General features: G+C 37.4%; 1 protein-coding gene across 3 annotated transcripts in view; it reads right to left on the bottom strand.

Moving 5' to 3' along the window:
• The window catches only part of LOC149297819 (solute carrier family 12 member 1-like), a 42,824-nt gene extending 34,292 nt beyond the window's left edge, over nucleotides 1-8,532 (bottom strand). For all 3 annotated transcript variants that reach the window (XM_089488338.1, XM_089488336.1, XM_089488337.1), the window contains exons 1-3: nucleotides 8,125-8,532; nucleotides 2,507-2,626; nucleotides 2,119-2,194 (exon numbers count right to left, since the gene is read on the bottom strand). In XM_089488338.1, coding sequence (XP_089344464.1) covers nucleotides 2,119-2,194; nucleotides 2,507-2,626; nucleotides 8,125-8,532 — 604 coding nt within the window. The remainder of the gene's footprint in view (nucleotides 1-2,118; nucleotides 2,195-2,506; nucleotides 2,627-8,124) is intronic.
• Nucleotides 8,533-16,010: the final 7,478 nt, after the last annotated feature.

The following is a 16,010-nucleotide window of genomic DNA, read 5'->3' as shown; positions in this document are numbered from 1 at the left end:
GTTCTCACATCTAAGAGTGGAGTTATACCACTTAATGACACAAATAAGTTACCATTCTGCCCTTAGAAAACTAATTGTCCATGAAAGCCCTAAGCAAAGAATTGGCAGGTTTCACGGCAGGACATAAGATGTGGTTGTGTCCCTGTGGCTATAAGGTTTAATTTGGTATGCATCATAAAGTCACCAAGCAGTTATTTGTCAGACGTGGCATATGCTAAAGTGCCGGCCAGTGAAAATTAGAACTTTGAGAATCTCTAATATTTGTCTTAGTAAGGAACAATCTTCCTATATATCCCAAACGACCCAGTTCTATTCAGAATTCTGGCATAAGCTATTCTCATTAAGTGAATGATGAGCACACTATTTAAAATCGCCTATGGGAAGAAATGTCCTCAGCCCATTGTTAACAAGGGCTAAGCAATAAGATGCAAATAAAAGCTGATCCTCTTATCGAGACTAATTGTAGGACAAGGCACAGTATTAGGTCAATCTAGTATGATTTTAAAGGGGAAAGTCACCCAAGATATTACATGACAGCCTCTGGGTCTACAGATAAAGGATGTTTATTGGAATAAAACGAGGTAAGACATCAAGTATAAGTAGAGTGCTTTATTATCTAAAAATCTGAGATTTACATCTGGAACTACCCATATAGCTTTGACTTTACTGAATAGTTTTATTAATCATACATGAAGAGTATGAAAACGTTTCAAATGGTTTATATATTTTTTAACCTAGACCAAGGTAAGATGATGTGGGCTTAAGCACAATGCCAAGCTCCTCAATAAGGGCAAAGAATGATCTAAACTTGAGCTGGCTGGAAATGCCTCCTTAGTTTGCCTTTAAAGCAGGAGAGTCTACTTCAGTTCATATATAGCAGGCATGTCCAAACTTTTTTTGAAGAGTGCCAGATTTGATGAAGTGAACATGTGCGAGGGCCGACCATTTTGCCTGACATTCTTTGAACCATTAAAATTAAATGCAAATTAACTATTTTATGCAAAGTTTATTGAAAACGGCATACTTTTCAGTTTGTGACTTGGATGACAAATCTAAACAGGTGTTAAATCTCTCTGACTTTAATATATAAAAAAAACAGATCTATATTTGGGCAACTTATCTGTGGGGCCTTATCAGTCCGGAACGCGGGCCGCAATTGGCCCTTGGGCCGGACTTTGGACATGCCTGATATATAGGGATGGCAAGCTGGGTGTAGGGTTGACTCGCTGGCTCTGGCTCAGCTTCTGTACTACTCCTGGCTCACTTACCTCTGATTTACTCTAAGTCAACCTCTGTTTCAATCTAAATAAACATCAGATTTATTTTGTAGCTAAACAAGTGCTTGATTATTCTATCCGCACATATATGTATAGTGGAGCCCCTTTCTTTTAGAAGCTAGGCCCTGACTATATCATTCCAAAGCAATGGTTTTGTGTTCACCTAAATATACAAACCAGCTCTTTGTCAAAAACGGTTTAACAATTTAGGTGAAATGACAGTTGCTCTTGGTGCGTGTATGGAAGGGGGCATATTCTTGCAATCGGGTGTGTACATTATTTTTGAGACATTGATTTTATAGAAACCACATACATTAAGTGATTCACATGGGTTCCTTGTAACTGCACTACACAGTACACCTGCCCAAGCTTTTTTTAAGAAAGTAAAAAAAAGTCAATAACTGCAAATGTTTGCACTTAAATCCTATGTTTGGCTGGCAAAGGCTGCTGCTAGAGCCCCAACGGGCGTGAAAATTACTAAAGTGATGTATGAAGTTAATAAAAACTGTCAGACTATATCCATGGGAGACGTGCCTACATTGAGTAAATATATTAAACAGACGTATGCCTGAAACTGTTGTAAGTGCTTGTTCACACACTGAGAATAATCCCCGTGTTGGCGTCATATAATAGCAAACAGGTGGTATTTGCGCCATTTGTTGTCTGAGAGCAGAAGTGGTACAATGTGTTACAGATATACCGAGTAATTAAAATTCCTTCTCCGAACCTGCATTATTTTAACATTTTTCTAGTACTCAACTGGATTTAGCTTTTTGAGTGTCATTAGATTCTGATGCCTTCTGGCAATCAAATGGTTAAGCAAACAGAATTATAAGCTTACCGATTCCAGCTTGTCCAACAATCCATGAGAGTCGAATGAACAGCATCACACCCCATATATTCAGCATGCATCTGACCTACAAAGAATATAGGTTTTTGTGCAAATGGCAAACACTATTCCAAACCAGTGTGAAAATGCTGTGTTTATTTAAAAAAATGACTTTATTTCCCTAATCCTTTCCAAATGCCTTGACAATTTGTGCAAAGGTTTTACTAATAGATAATAATTTAATATATGGTCAATAAAACAGTTTACTAAAATAGGTGGATGGTTGTTGGCAATAGATCTTACATTCATATGTTAGTGTGGTGGATTCTACTAAGACAACGGTAAAACTATAACGAGAGCACATTAGGGAAAATGTATTTCTGTATTTCAAGTAACTCACCAGTACACCTTTTACCCATCCGAACTTTACAAATCCACCCTTTTCTTCCTCCTTATTTGGTTCCTCTTCACCCAAAACCCCATCTCCATTGGAAACTGAGCCAGGAGTCACTGCTACATTCTATAGTCACAAAAGGAAAAACGATTATATATTATACATTATAGTTAGAATATATATGAAGCTCTACCATGGGTAGAATGTAGGTGTCAATGACTCTGAAGGCAGAGATATTTGTTTCTTTGCTTCGTCGCCTAGCTCCAACATAACCATGACTGTGGGGAAGAGAGTGGACCCAGATATACCTTTACTATAAACAGTAATGATTATCACTGTTAACCAACCAACCAAGCATGATAAGCAACGAAGAAGAACATATATCACAAGGTATCAGATAGCTAAAAAGCAACACTTTAGCTTTTGGGTGTGTGGTTAGCCTGGCAAGAGGATGGAGCTTAAATAAAACGTTCGAGAAACGACCTGATCTATTGATAACTATTTATGTAATTGAGTAAGGGATTTTGACTTTTAGAGCTATAGAACACTATGATACATACCCGGCAAAGACTTTACGCTCCAAGAAAACGGGGACATAATGGGAAGAGAAGAGGAACAGAGTGTTTTGCAAGCCTCCAAAATGCTTTGTTTTAACAGAAATATCGTCCATTCCATATAAACAAAACATACAAAAATATTTAATGCTAGGAAGTGCATTTAATTGAATTAAAAGAAAGAAAGACAAAGGTAATAAAGAGTATCTTTCGGCTGGTGAAAGTTTTTATTTATTTTTTATTTCATTTATAAAGCGCTTTTTCAGCTATTCATTCTACAATATGTCACCTGAGAAGGGTAGATAATGATGAATCGTTTTACAGGAGAAGTAGTAATGGTTAATTGAAATGCCTCGCTGCCGGTGGAGTTAGCAGTGGCACATTGCGCAATACTTGTAGGCAGTGAAAAGGTTACATTGGGAAGTTTCTGAAACAGCTATAAATATCAATGTGCTGAATTCATCTTCGCAAATGAATATGCATATTCTACTTTGCAGCTAGAGCACACGGCCAAATTCTTACCGACACAAAAAGAAACCTTCAATTATTGCCACCTGAAAACGGTTGTTTCCAGCATTCCCGGAATTAATGTGTACTTTCACACACCATTACCATAAATAATGGCTCCTAATGTTCTATTAATTTACTACGAATTCCTTTGTTTCTAACAGAGATTACTCATTTACCAATAGATTTGCACTAAGGAAACTAAGTCGTGCGGCATCCCAGGCATAATCGGTGAAGTGACCAAATCGCAGGTTGAGTGCATGTCGCGGGAGAAGCCAGTGCAGCGCCACAACATGCCTTATTGTTCAGAAATCTGAAATATAGTTTTCTTTTCCTATCACTACATGAAGTGATTCAAATAACAGCACTCTGTCGATACAAAGTTAATTAGCAAGTAACCCATTCCTAGCCATTCTGCTAACATGTCAAAGTCTTGGCACTCTTATTGTGATTAAAGAAAAAACAATGTACCGGTTCACTTCAGTTTGGGCTCTTATGGTACTTTAGACCACCAGTGGCTGTCCTCTTTAACCTCATGCAAGACGGAAGTAACTTTAAAATGTACACTTTTGGTAAGTGTAAAAGATCAAAAGGAAGGGAATGTGTTGAGCTTCAGCTTTGGACATAAACAGCTCAGTCAAAATAGCTAAAATTGCCACTAAAACTGATGAAATCATCTACGTATAGAATTCTTGGTCTGTTTACAACCCCGAATATGAAATCCCTTCCAAACTGCATTACCCCCTTAGGTGTTAAACTTCAAAACCTAGAGGGCCAGACTTATGTTCAAACAACAAAATTTTATTGGTAACTATAAGTTAACTATAAGTTTGAAGCCACTACACGTCTTTAATTGTTGTTTATTTACTTTGTGGCACCAGCATTTTGAAAGTGTACTTGTGGGTCTTCAAATATGAAGTTAGGTTTCATGAGCATACATTATCACAAGTTCTATCTACGGACATGCCCCAAGTTAACCATGGTGCAAATGAAGAAAATATTTCAGGGGCTAGGACTATAAAAATATAGTTACAAAGGTAAAGGACGCAGACAGGACACGTATTGACAATGTAACGTTTAACAGAGATGCCACTCAGGATTATGACAAACAGCCAGTAATCGCAAACCAATCATTAACAAATCTATATTTAGAGTGTGCTTGAGAGTTAAATCAATAAACTGATCTCATATCAAATGTTAGACTCAACTGTACCATGCATATATATATATTATACATGTTTCTTTCTTAAAATACTGAGTCAGTCAGACTATAAAATGGGGACAGAGAACAACTTTTGCTTCTGTTGTTTAAAGAAAACACAAGATTCTAGAAATAGAGGGCAATAATACAATCATACTTAGCAAACTGAAACAATATCAACATTGAATAGCACATTTTTGAACAATGATGTTGTTTTGGTACTTCAACATTGTACACAATGGGACTGGGCTCAGACACATTGTCTGCTCAGCCTTTTTACGAACGAGCCAAAATCGAAACAGTCGCCATTAGGGAGAGCAACCTCCCACCCAGCGTAGCTTCTTGGGTCTTCTATCATCACTGCTAGCTCTAGTGTCTAGAGGCTCCCAAACCATCAAATAGCTCCACAAGGAACCGTTCCTGTAGACCTGAGTGGAAAACCCAAGGTTTATGGTTCACAAAAGGCAGTGTAGAGCTAGTTCACTACTGAAAGAATAACAATGTAACACGGAATATTTTAATGAGCTGTTTATGATGAAAGTTTAGAAAAATCTCAGCTCAGTTCATTCATATAATAGTAATGTATAGATTGGTATAATGTGTTGCAATGTACGTGTTAAGATGTTATTTTACTTTTTCAAAGCAGACATAAAAAAAAAAGTATAGCAAAGGATGAAAAACCCATTACATTATGTACTATTATGACAATAAATATCAGAGAATAAAATATGGCATTGATTTTAGGTCCTTTGTGATATACGCTGTCCCATCAGAAGGAGGGTCAACTCTGGTTCTGCGAAAATAAATCTTGTTCTGCTTGTTGCTTATTTTAAGCTATACGTGGATTAATTTTCTGCCATAAATGTTTCTGGAAAATTTAATGCACAAAAAGTGTCAAATTTATGGGGCGGTATGACACAGTATGTTATTTGCTTGGTCTTGGCGCAAAAGCTACTTGCAGAAGAAAATAGCCATAACTCAGAAAATTCTAAACATGTCTCTCATTGTCACCTGAATCATACGTTTCCAAATACTATAGCTTTCCATATTAAACTGAGAAAAAAAAGCTAACCTTTTATCCTTGAGATGGGATTTTTTACAGTTTTACACAGGACCCAGAAAGCTGCTACCAAGAGAAATAAAGAGATGTATTTGCCGCACTAAAAAAAGTATTCATTTCATTGAATGTCTTCAGTTATTAGAAATAAAATAGACTGATGCAAACTGACATATCATTGTCCCCACGTTTCTGAATATAAAATAAGCTTCGGACAAGACTCAATTTACTCATCTAAACTAGTCAACATTTAGGTGGTGTCAGTCTGACTTCATCAGAATGTCATCTTTCCGAAGAAAGGACTGACATAACGCGCGTTTATTGCTGCATGTATGATTATGTAAATCAGCCTTTTTTATATTTACAGGTAGTGCCAAGTTGATTTTATTTATGGAAATTCATACGGAATTGGGCTCAATGTTCTCCTCCACAGAAGATTATACTATTTGGCCTAACATATGCCTAGAAAATTTCCCCTAATATCTATCATCTGCTTCACATTGATGAAATTACTTTTTTTTCCCAAAACAACAGTAAAGTTGCGAAGTAAAGTTTTCAAAGATCGAAGATTTTGCAGCTTTTTTAATACAGGGTGTTGCGCATAGGCTGAAATGCAACAGTGGAAATCAGGCGCTTAATTGAATGACTTTCTAAACCTTACTTAGTGTTAATGATGGTGGAAAATACATAGTTTTTTAAAAAAAAACTATGTCTGATATCAAATATGCCGTCACAGATTCTAGAGTGTGATGGCATACAAAAAAAAAAACCTGCATTGAAAGTCTTCTAAAACTATTCAGCATTTCCATCGGGAGTATATAGTAATAGACAAAAAAAAACTTTGGAGAGGTAAAATGCATTGTATCAGTGGCAATTTAACCCTTTATAACGACAACATGTTTTTTATACACCTGCCCTACCTAAACATAACATAAGCAATTTTGCATACTTGCTGTTTGTATATCTCTACACATATACTCTAAATCCAACAATAACAAGATAATAACTGGATGACGATCTCTGCACATAATAGTTACAATTCAATCTACGTCTATCTTCGCAAATGTTTAAATAAATTATTTAACCTTTTGTTGTAATTTGTCTCATTAAAGATGCAGTGATTTGATCTTATCAGAAACACGTTTGTTTAGGTGTAGAATCAGCGCATATTGAGCTGTGATATGTCCGCTAAACATTTATGTTCAGCTGAGCAGTTTTTGTTTTTTGTACACTTGTGGTCTTAGAGTTAAATTACTGTGATCTGCATAGTTTTTAGAAGAGAGAGCCAGAAAATAACAGTAATCTTGCTGATTTAAATTATTCCATTCTAGGTTTTTATTTTGACTGAAAAGTTACACTGTAAATGTACACACGTGAATGTTCCATTATTTGATACATGTCTTTGTTAGAAAGAATTATTTGTACCATTTAGTTGACAAACGATAAGTGCTTAGCAAATAGATTTATTTTTCTAAATAGAAATCAGCTGCACCTTTGTGTGAGAGGAACACTAACCAATATCATGTTACTAAATATACATTTTTTGATGGGCTAGGAGCACCTGGAACAGGGCCTGCTAGGGAGATAAGAGAGCATGTGGCCTACAACAGCATAAAATCCGTTCTCTTTTGCACACCTACTCAAGCTTTACTGAGTGGGTGGTAAGTGGAACAGTTTCCCAACATAAGTCTTATAGGCTAATATAGGGATCGAATTCTACCATGTATGGTACCCTGAGTGTAAGGTGAGACCAAGGACTGATTACGGTTTGAGTCTTTACATTAGGAAAATGTGCAGACTAGGTTGGCCAAATGGTTCTTATCTACCGTCAAAATTCTATATTTCTGTTCTGGTACTCAGCGTTGAGAAACAAGCAGAGGTTCAAGGGAATCTAGATATGAATGTCTGAGTCAACGCAGATAAATACCCCCTTCTGCCTCATCTAGAACACCAGGGGGAGAGACCCTTCTGACAGGTAAGCACATGGGAGCAGGAAAGGAGCAAGATAGAGACAAGGTAAAGAGAGAGCGGACAGCAGCATCTGGAGCATTTACAGAGTCAAAATGCATTCACCCTAGAGAAATGCTCTTATGGTTTCTCTTAAATGCGTGGGCCTATTTTTATAGATTATTTAAGCATTTCATATGGCCAAGGCAGGACATTTTCATTTTGAGGGTCTTTAGAGGTTTCAGTGGCAGGGCTTGCTACTGTAACATTTAAGGATAACTATAATAGCAGTTGTCACAGGTAATGTAGCTCAGCGTGTAATGACCTAATGATTTGTCATTTATATTTGTTACCTTACCTTCGAGAGTTGGTCATGGATATCTGCCAGACTTGGTCTGGTTTTCTTGACCCCGGAGACACTGCCCGTGTTTCTGTAATAGTCAATCTGGGGAACAGCTTCCATTGTGTTGTGTCCAAATGTTTTCAGGTAATATGTGTGACTGTGCGTGTCATAAGGATGGAAACTTCCTTCGGTTTTAATCGTGTCTCCATTGTGCAAAATATTGTTATACATCTCCCTATTCCCAGCAGCATAACTCATTCTAAGTCTGTTGTCTTCTCCGGCGAAGGATGTTTCCTCATATTGTGGAGGGTCTTTATCTCCCTCACACGCAGGGTTGTCATAGCCTTCATTAACTACATTGACCTGAAAACGTGTTGGGCTAATGGGAGTTGTATCGGAAAATGAATCTGGGGAGTTATTCATTTTATACGACACAGTGTACCTGAACTATCCTGCCAACTGAAAATGTGTTTTTATCATGTGTTCTGAAAACCTGATAAAAGGCTTACAGGGACATATTATTTCCCTTAACACTAACACAGCAAAATAGTTTGATGGTGTGTTGTACTCTTGGAGCCTTCTGACGTAACTGTGAAACAAAATAAAAAATAAAAAAAACAGAAAGAAAAATATTGTGATAAACCAAACCAATAATTTTATTTCAAAGTAATAGCAAAGGCCTGCCTGTTCTATTTAATAAACTACAGCAGCTGACCATACGAAATTAATGTTTACCAATTATCAATGTAGGTGCCAACATTTTTATTCAGACTATGGTTTTGTAAGAGTGAAGGGCAAGGAACAACTTACGATACATGTTGGAAAGACTCACTTGTGTGAGAAATAAGTGTATGTCTTGATTATTTAGTATATCCTTAGATGTTTTTTTAATTACATTTTAATCCCTTTCCTCACAGTTTTACACGTGTGTACAGCTTTTGTTCTATAAAATACAGAAAAGCAAATTAAGTTATTTTCAGGTATACAGTAACAAAAATATAACTAAAATATATACATTTAGTTATTTTGAGATAATAACATGTTCAGAGTTTTGTCAAATATTTACTAATCACTTTGAATTTGAGGTATCTAACTCACATTTCTAGAAACATACAAACCCTAGATATTTCTGATATTGGGTTTTTTTTTTTCTAACATTTGGGAAAAGTGAAAACATCTGTCAAACCAAATGGCTGAAGCATTTTCAGTTTTCTTTTTTCTATATGTATAGCATGGGATGTGTAGACCACCATAATGTTACATTTTAATCCAGTTTGCATTGCAATATTGTTAGCACATTTATTTATTTCACTCGATCTATGTTCTCACAGCCTTCACGCTCCCTTTGAAGTACATCAGGGCCATCCAGTAGTTATAACTGTTTTACACGGTTTTAGGTAGAGAGCCTCAAACCCCATGTCTGAGATAGTAATTTATCAAACTAGCAAACTATCCAAGGTCCCTGTCATCTAGGAACCAGTAATCCTATTGGGGTTTATTCACTATGAAACCAGGAGAGTTTTAGTCAGTTTTATAAATTTTTTATGCATCAAGCTCATCTAATATATGTGTTTCTAGGCACATTTAATTAATATAATACATCAGTTGAGTTTTGAATAAAATTACTTGAGATAAAATCAAATTTCAATGTTTTCAATGTTTCATTTTGCCATGTGAGTCACTAATATTGTTAACTAATATAAGGAAACGCTTTAGTATTTGTTTGACTTTCTTCATTTCTTAATAAATGTTTAAACTGAGTAAATTGAAGGTAAATTGTTACATTAACCAGTGAAACACAATGGTGATCTTAGAGATATGCTACAAGAAGGAACAAATATAATATCTTTGACATTTTTGTTATGTGACAGGTTCTACCATTGCTTAGTTTAATGAACATGGCTTTGGCCATTGATTAATGAACTCAAATGTATCTGTTTTCTACATAATTCATTATTTTTGACTGGTTTTATTCACATTCATTTTTTTATGTAAAAACTATAAACAATGGCTTGATTAACGTTCAAATTGCATAGTTCTCTGTAATAAGGGGCAGAAAGGGTGATACAATTAAGGAGCCTCAGAAGCTGTAATATTGGACTGATAATATTACAAAAAAGAAGAAAAAACACCAATATAATACCCAGTAAAATATGTACCATCTATACTAAGCATGATAATAGATCATAAATAACTTTACACAATTAAAGACTACACATTTTTAAAGCATTTTAGAAAATAATAATGAATAATTTTGTAACAAAAAAGGAGAAACAAAGAGCGACCAGCAAATAGTTTATCATTTATATTTGTGCCACTGACCTCTCAGTCCTGGAAAAACACAAGGATGCAATTTCTTAGCTACTGATTTCCATAACTTTGGAAAGAAAACATTAGCTTATATACCATTCACCTTCAAAATCTTCCAGCCCATCATTGCTTAACAAATTTTTTTATTGGCTCAGAATGATTTAAAAACACATGGCATCCCTACCAACCATAAGCCTGGAAGTCTAATTTGAGCACTTAACTAAGTAATGACTTACTCACACATTCTAACTGTTAAACATCAACTAATATTTATACATATGTAAACCAATTCCAGTGTACTTGAAAGAAATCCAGAAAGGACACTTTTAAATGTGGAAAACATATTTACCAAGAACCAAGTCTTCATGCAAAATTAACTGGATTTACAACTTAATGTGAAGTAAAAGATGAAATGTATGAATCATAAAAGGTAGTACTAAAGTCCTAAAAGTATGACTTGTAGGGTGTACTGTGTTTATACATACATGTCTAAGTACATATACAGTGTCGCATTTAGGCCAAGGTCCACTGGCCCATCAGGAAAGCAAGTAACAGAGAAGGTGTTTGGTCACAAGGGAGCAGTGATCTTAGTTCCTAAAGCACATGTGTTTGTGATATACAACCTTGTGTGGTTCCAAAATGCTGGGTTATGATGCCATATCACTGGGTATTTGTGCAGCTCTCATAGAGATCACACTTCGGTTCATTACAATACTACAGAGTACGCTCAGTAGTGGGAGGTATGTCAGAGGTTAGCTACATGTGGTGCGTTTGCAATGGGTTGACCAGTGGCGCTGTCCTTGTTAATGTCTACGTGCTCCGTATACATACATCACTTAGGGTGATTATAAGGGTGGTTCATTATATTATGACCCCCCCCCCCCAAATACCATAATGATTGCTCAACAGTCCAACAGTCTATGGTATATGAATGTTGGGCGCAGAGAACAATGATTTGTATTTTAGCTGTGTCCTCATTGGATGACACACCAAGAAGCAATTCCGAACTCAGTTCTCATTTCAAAAGCACAAATTCTGTTTTATTTTAAATGCTTCTCTATTACTATGGCTTAAATTATAACGCCACGTCAAAGGAATGAAAATGGCTCAGTTTTCACAACTCTCACATAAGTATTTGACCATCTCTCAGTTTGCAGAAAATTATAATATTTCTGCATATTAAAGAGCATAGAGATTATGAGGATGTTATAAGTGCCTGACTTTGTGGGCCCTTTTTTGTGTTAAAATGTCTGTTGTGCCCCAGGACATTCTTCTTGAAATGCTTATGTTCACACACACAATGCACCTATATTTATTTATTTACTTGTTTTGTGATCTAAATTTAATATGGGTAACCAGTTGTAAACGGATTGTGAGTGACTCCTGTAAGTATTCTATCACTAGTATGTTTACTCACACGTAGTTTTCTGAAAGTTCACATTACCCTGAGTCAGGGGCGTACCTAGAGTATTTGGCACCTGGGGCGGATCCTGTATGTGGCACCCCCCCCACACACTTTAAAACTGCATAGCTTCTACCGTTATACACCGGCGCAGACACTGAAGGTGGTACAGCATAACACTTACTGTTATCATTATATACTGAGGCAAACATTGACGGTGGTACAGCATAAAACTTATCACTATATACTGAGGCAGAAATTGACGGTGGTACAGCATAACACCTATCACTATATACTGAGGCAGACATTGACGGTGGTACAGCATAACACCTACCACTATATACTGAGGCAGACAATGAGGGTGGTACAACATAACACCTATCACTATATACTGAGGCACACATTGACGGTGGTACAGCGTAATCCCTATCACTATACATTGAGCCAGACATTGACAATAGTGCAGCATAACTCCTATCACTATATACTAAGCCAAACATTGATGTGGTGTAGGCCTACCACTTCATTAGTAGTAGGGATGCACCGAAACGAATTCTGGACTGAAACCGAAAATGCAGCATTTACCTGGCCGAAACCGAATATGGACCCCCCCACACCATAAAAAAAAATCTAACACTTTTATTTCAAGTAAGTAACACACCAAAATAGGACAAAACAATTAAATAACAATATTTATATATATATATATATATATATATATATATATATATATATATATATATATATATATATGATTGTTAACAGCAATCACATTTCTATCATGCCCAGGCATACCCAGATTCCAGTATGTACTTGCAGACTTGGCATGATAGGAGTATGATTGCCCTATCTACCCCTTCTCACTCCCTTTTGTCCTATCTACCCCTTCTCACTCTCTTCTCCCTATCTACCCCCTATCCCCCCGTCTCACTCTCTTCTCCCTATCTACCCCCTCCTAACTATCTACCCTCTCCCACTTTGAAGTTCACTTACCTTTCAGGAGTCCTGCGGTGGGGGTGCAAGGCCTCTGTCTCCCAGCTCTGCCACTGTATGGAACAGTATAGAGTGATGGGAGTTATGATGTACTAGAGCATAATTATATAATGAAAAATACATTGGAAATGGTACAGCAGAACACCCATCACTCTCACACACTTACCAATCCGCACATATACCAATCCACACACATACCAATCCACACACACACCAATCCACACACACCAATCCACACATACCAATCCACACACACACCAATCCACACATATACCAATCCACATATATACCAATCCACACATACCAATCCACACACATACCAATCCACACATATACCAATCCACACATATACCAATCCACACATATACCAATCCACACATATACCAATCCAGACATATACCAATTCAGACATATACTAATCCACACATACCAATCCACATATATACCAATCCACACATATACCAATCCACATATCAATCCACACATACCAATCAACACATACCAATCCACACATACCAATCCACACATACCAATCCACACACATACCAATCAACTCTCACTCAGTGAATGCTTTCCTACCTTTCCTCTTTTCTCCTTACAGCTTCTTTTCCTCCTCTTCACTCCTCTTCTTCAGTTCTTCTGTCTTCTTCCGGGTCAGAGGTCACGGACGGCAGTGGGCGCGGCTTCAGTGTTGTGCGCCGGGATCTGACAACAAATCCCGGCGCACAGCAGCTGTTGCCGCGCGGATCGCAAGGGAGCGATATCGGAGGTCTTTAACAGACCTCCGGCTCCCTTGAGTGGTTTTAAGCCGGGTTCAAGGGTTGAACCCGGCTTAAAATCACTCAAGGGAGCCGGAGGTCTGCTAAAGACCTCCGATACCGCTCCCTTGCTAGCCTGTTCCTCCAGCGGCGGACATTGCTGTCCGTCTCTGGAGGGGTGCCGGGTGCCGGCAAGTTGGCACCCCCCTGATGAGCGGCACCCGGTGCGGACCGCTCCCCCCCCCCCCCCCCCGGCAGGTACGCTACTGCCCTGAGTGCTCTGGCCACAGCATTTCATCAATTTACAAGCCAAACTGAGAAATGGTTACGTTCCCATGAGTCCTGTGCTCCAGGCACTACTTGTGCTAGTGAACTCAGTAGTTTTTTTTTTAAAGTTTTTTCACTAGCCAGAGCCAGTTTCAAATGTTAAACACCTTTGGGCACATGGGTGTCAGGGTACTGTTTGACCAAGTTAAGCGCCTTGATTTCAGAGGTATCTGAATTTAAATACTTTTTATTTTAAGTATATGCTAAGCAGCTCCAGCAATCCCCGAGTACTTGGTTGCCTTCAAGTGACATTCAGATTGTCTTTGCATTTGAGAAATATGAGTTGGTTTCAACATCAGCTATAGTTACATGCTGGCAAGAGTTAAAGGAACAGTCTGATACCCAAAATTACATTTTTTATTTTTAATACATGTTTAAGTCTATTTTGCAAAGTCTCTAAAGCATCTGACAGAATGCAAATTAAAGCATGCATGGTTTGGTTATTTCTTTTTCTACTTATTTCTTTTACAAAACTGTAAAACTTGGGATTTGGAAAGATGACAGATCTGCTTTAAACTAAAATCAAAATTACATTTTTTGTTTAATGTGCGCTCATATTGAAAATTGCATGGTTAAATTGGGAACATGCTATTGTCATTTCAATGCTAGATGGACAATTTCAGCACTGCGTGATCATTGTACAATATGTTGGCGCTCTGCTTATGAATTACTGTCATTAAAAAAATAGAAAAAAACCTGATTTGTAGGAGATTTTCAACACGCTTTAGTTGTGGACACATCGTCTGTAATCCAGGGTACTAGAGAGAATGCTGTGAAGCTGCGGGGTTACAAAACACATAACCCATATTTATTAAGTCTCCTGAGCCTCTATGATTACAATCCATAGGGGGCTGTCACTTTCCCAGTTGTTATTTGGTGGTGATGTAGAGTTTCAGAGCTTTCCTGATCCAGGTGTAAATCCTGAAGATATTTTGGTTCAGTCCCCTGATGGGCATCAGCACCTGTACTAGAGATTAGTACAAGTGCTCCCCTCTACACCACAGGGAATGAATTAAAGTAAGTACAAATGTACAAAAAAATGGCATTTGTATGGAGGAGTTCTGTTCTCTAATTATAAAGATTTTGAAAGTTTATACTATTCTATACACCCTTGCGTTGCATTGTGATCTACCGTGTATTTTTAAACCAATTTTTCATTTTCAAATTGAATGACCAGATTTTATGCAATATAAAAGTGGGAAAGACATTGATGATATTGATTCTCCTGAAAAATTACATTCACGATATTTGCAGCAAAAAAAAAAAAAAAGCAGCAAATGGACAAAAGTGACTAAAAGTGCCCGGAAGTTGTCACGTGAAGCAGGGGCGTACCTAGAGTATTTGGCACCTGGGGCGGATCCTGTATGTGGCACCTCCCCCCCACAATTTAAAACTGCATAGCTTCTACCGTTATATACCGGCGCAGACACTGAAGGTGGTACAGCATAACACTTACTGTTATCATTATATACTGAGGCAGACATTGACGGTGGTACAGCATAAAACTTATCACTATATACTGAGGCAGAAATTGACGGTGGTACAGCATAACACCTATCACTATATACTGAGGCAGACATTGACGGTGGTACAGCATAACACCTACCACTATATACTGAGGCAGACAATGAGGGTGGTACAACATAACACCTATCACTATATACTGAGGCACACATTGACGGTGGTACAGCGTAATCCCTATCACTATACATTGAGCCAGACATTGACAATAGTGCAGCATAACTCCTATCACTATATACTAAGCCAAACATTGATGTGGTGTAGGCCTACCACTTCATTAGTAGTAGGGATGCACCGAAACGAATTCTGGACTGAAACCGAAAATGCAGCATTTACCTGGCCGAAACCGAATATGGACCCCCCCACACCATAAAAAAAATCTAACACTTTTATTTCAAGTAAGTAACACACCAAAATAGGACAAAACAATTAAATAACAATATTAATATATATATATATATATATATGATTGTTAACAGCAATCACATTTCTATCATGCCCAGGCATACCCAGATTCCAGTATGTACTCGCAGACTTGGCATGATAGGAGTATGATTGCCCTATCTACCCCTTCTCACTCCCTTTTGTAC

Source organism: Sceloporus occidentalis, unplaced genomic scaffold (assembly GCF_023333645.1).
Source record: "Sceloporus occidentalis isolate IW3139 unplaced genomic scaffold, rSceOcc1.0.p SCAF_37, whole genome shotgun sequence".
Classification (NCBI taxonomy): domain Eukaryota; kingdom Metazoa; phylum Chordata; class Lepidosauria; order Squamata; family Phrynosomatidae; genus Sceloporus; species Sceloporus occidentalis.
This window is presented reverse-complemented; position numbering and strand designations above follow the sequence as displayed.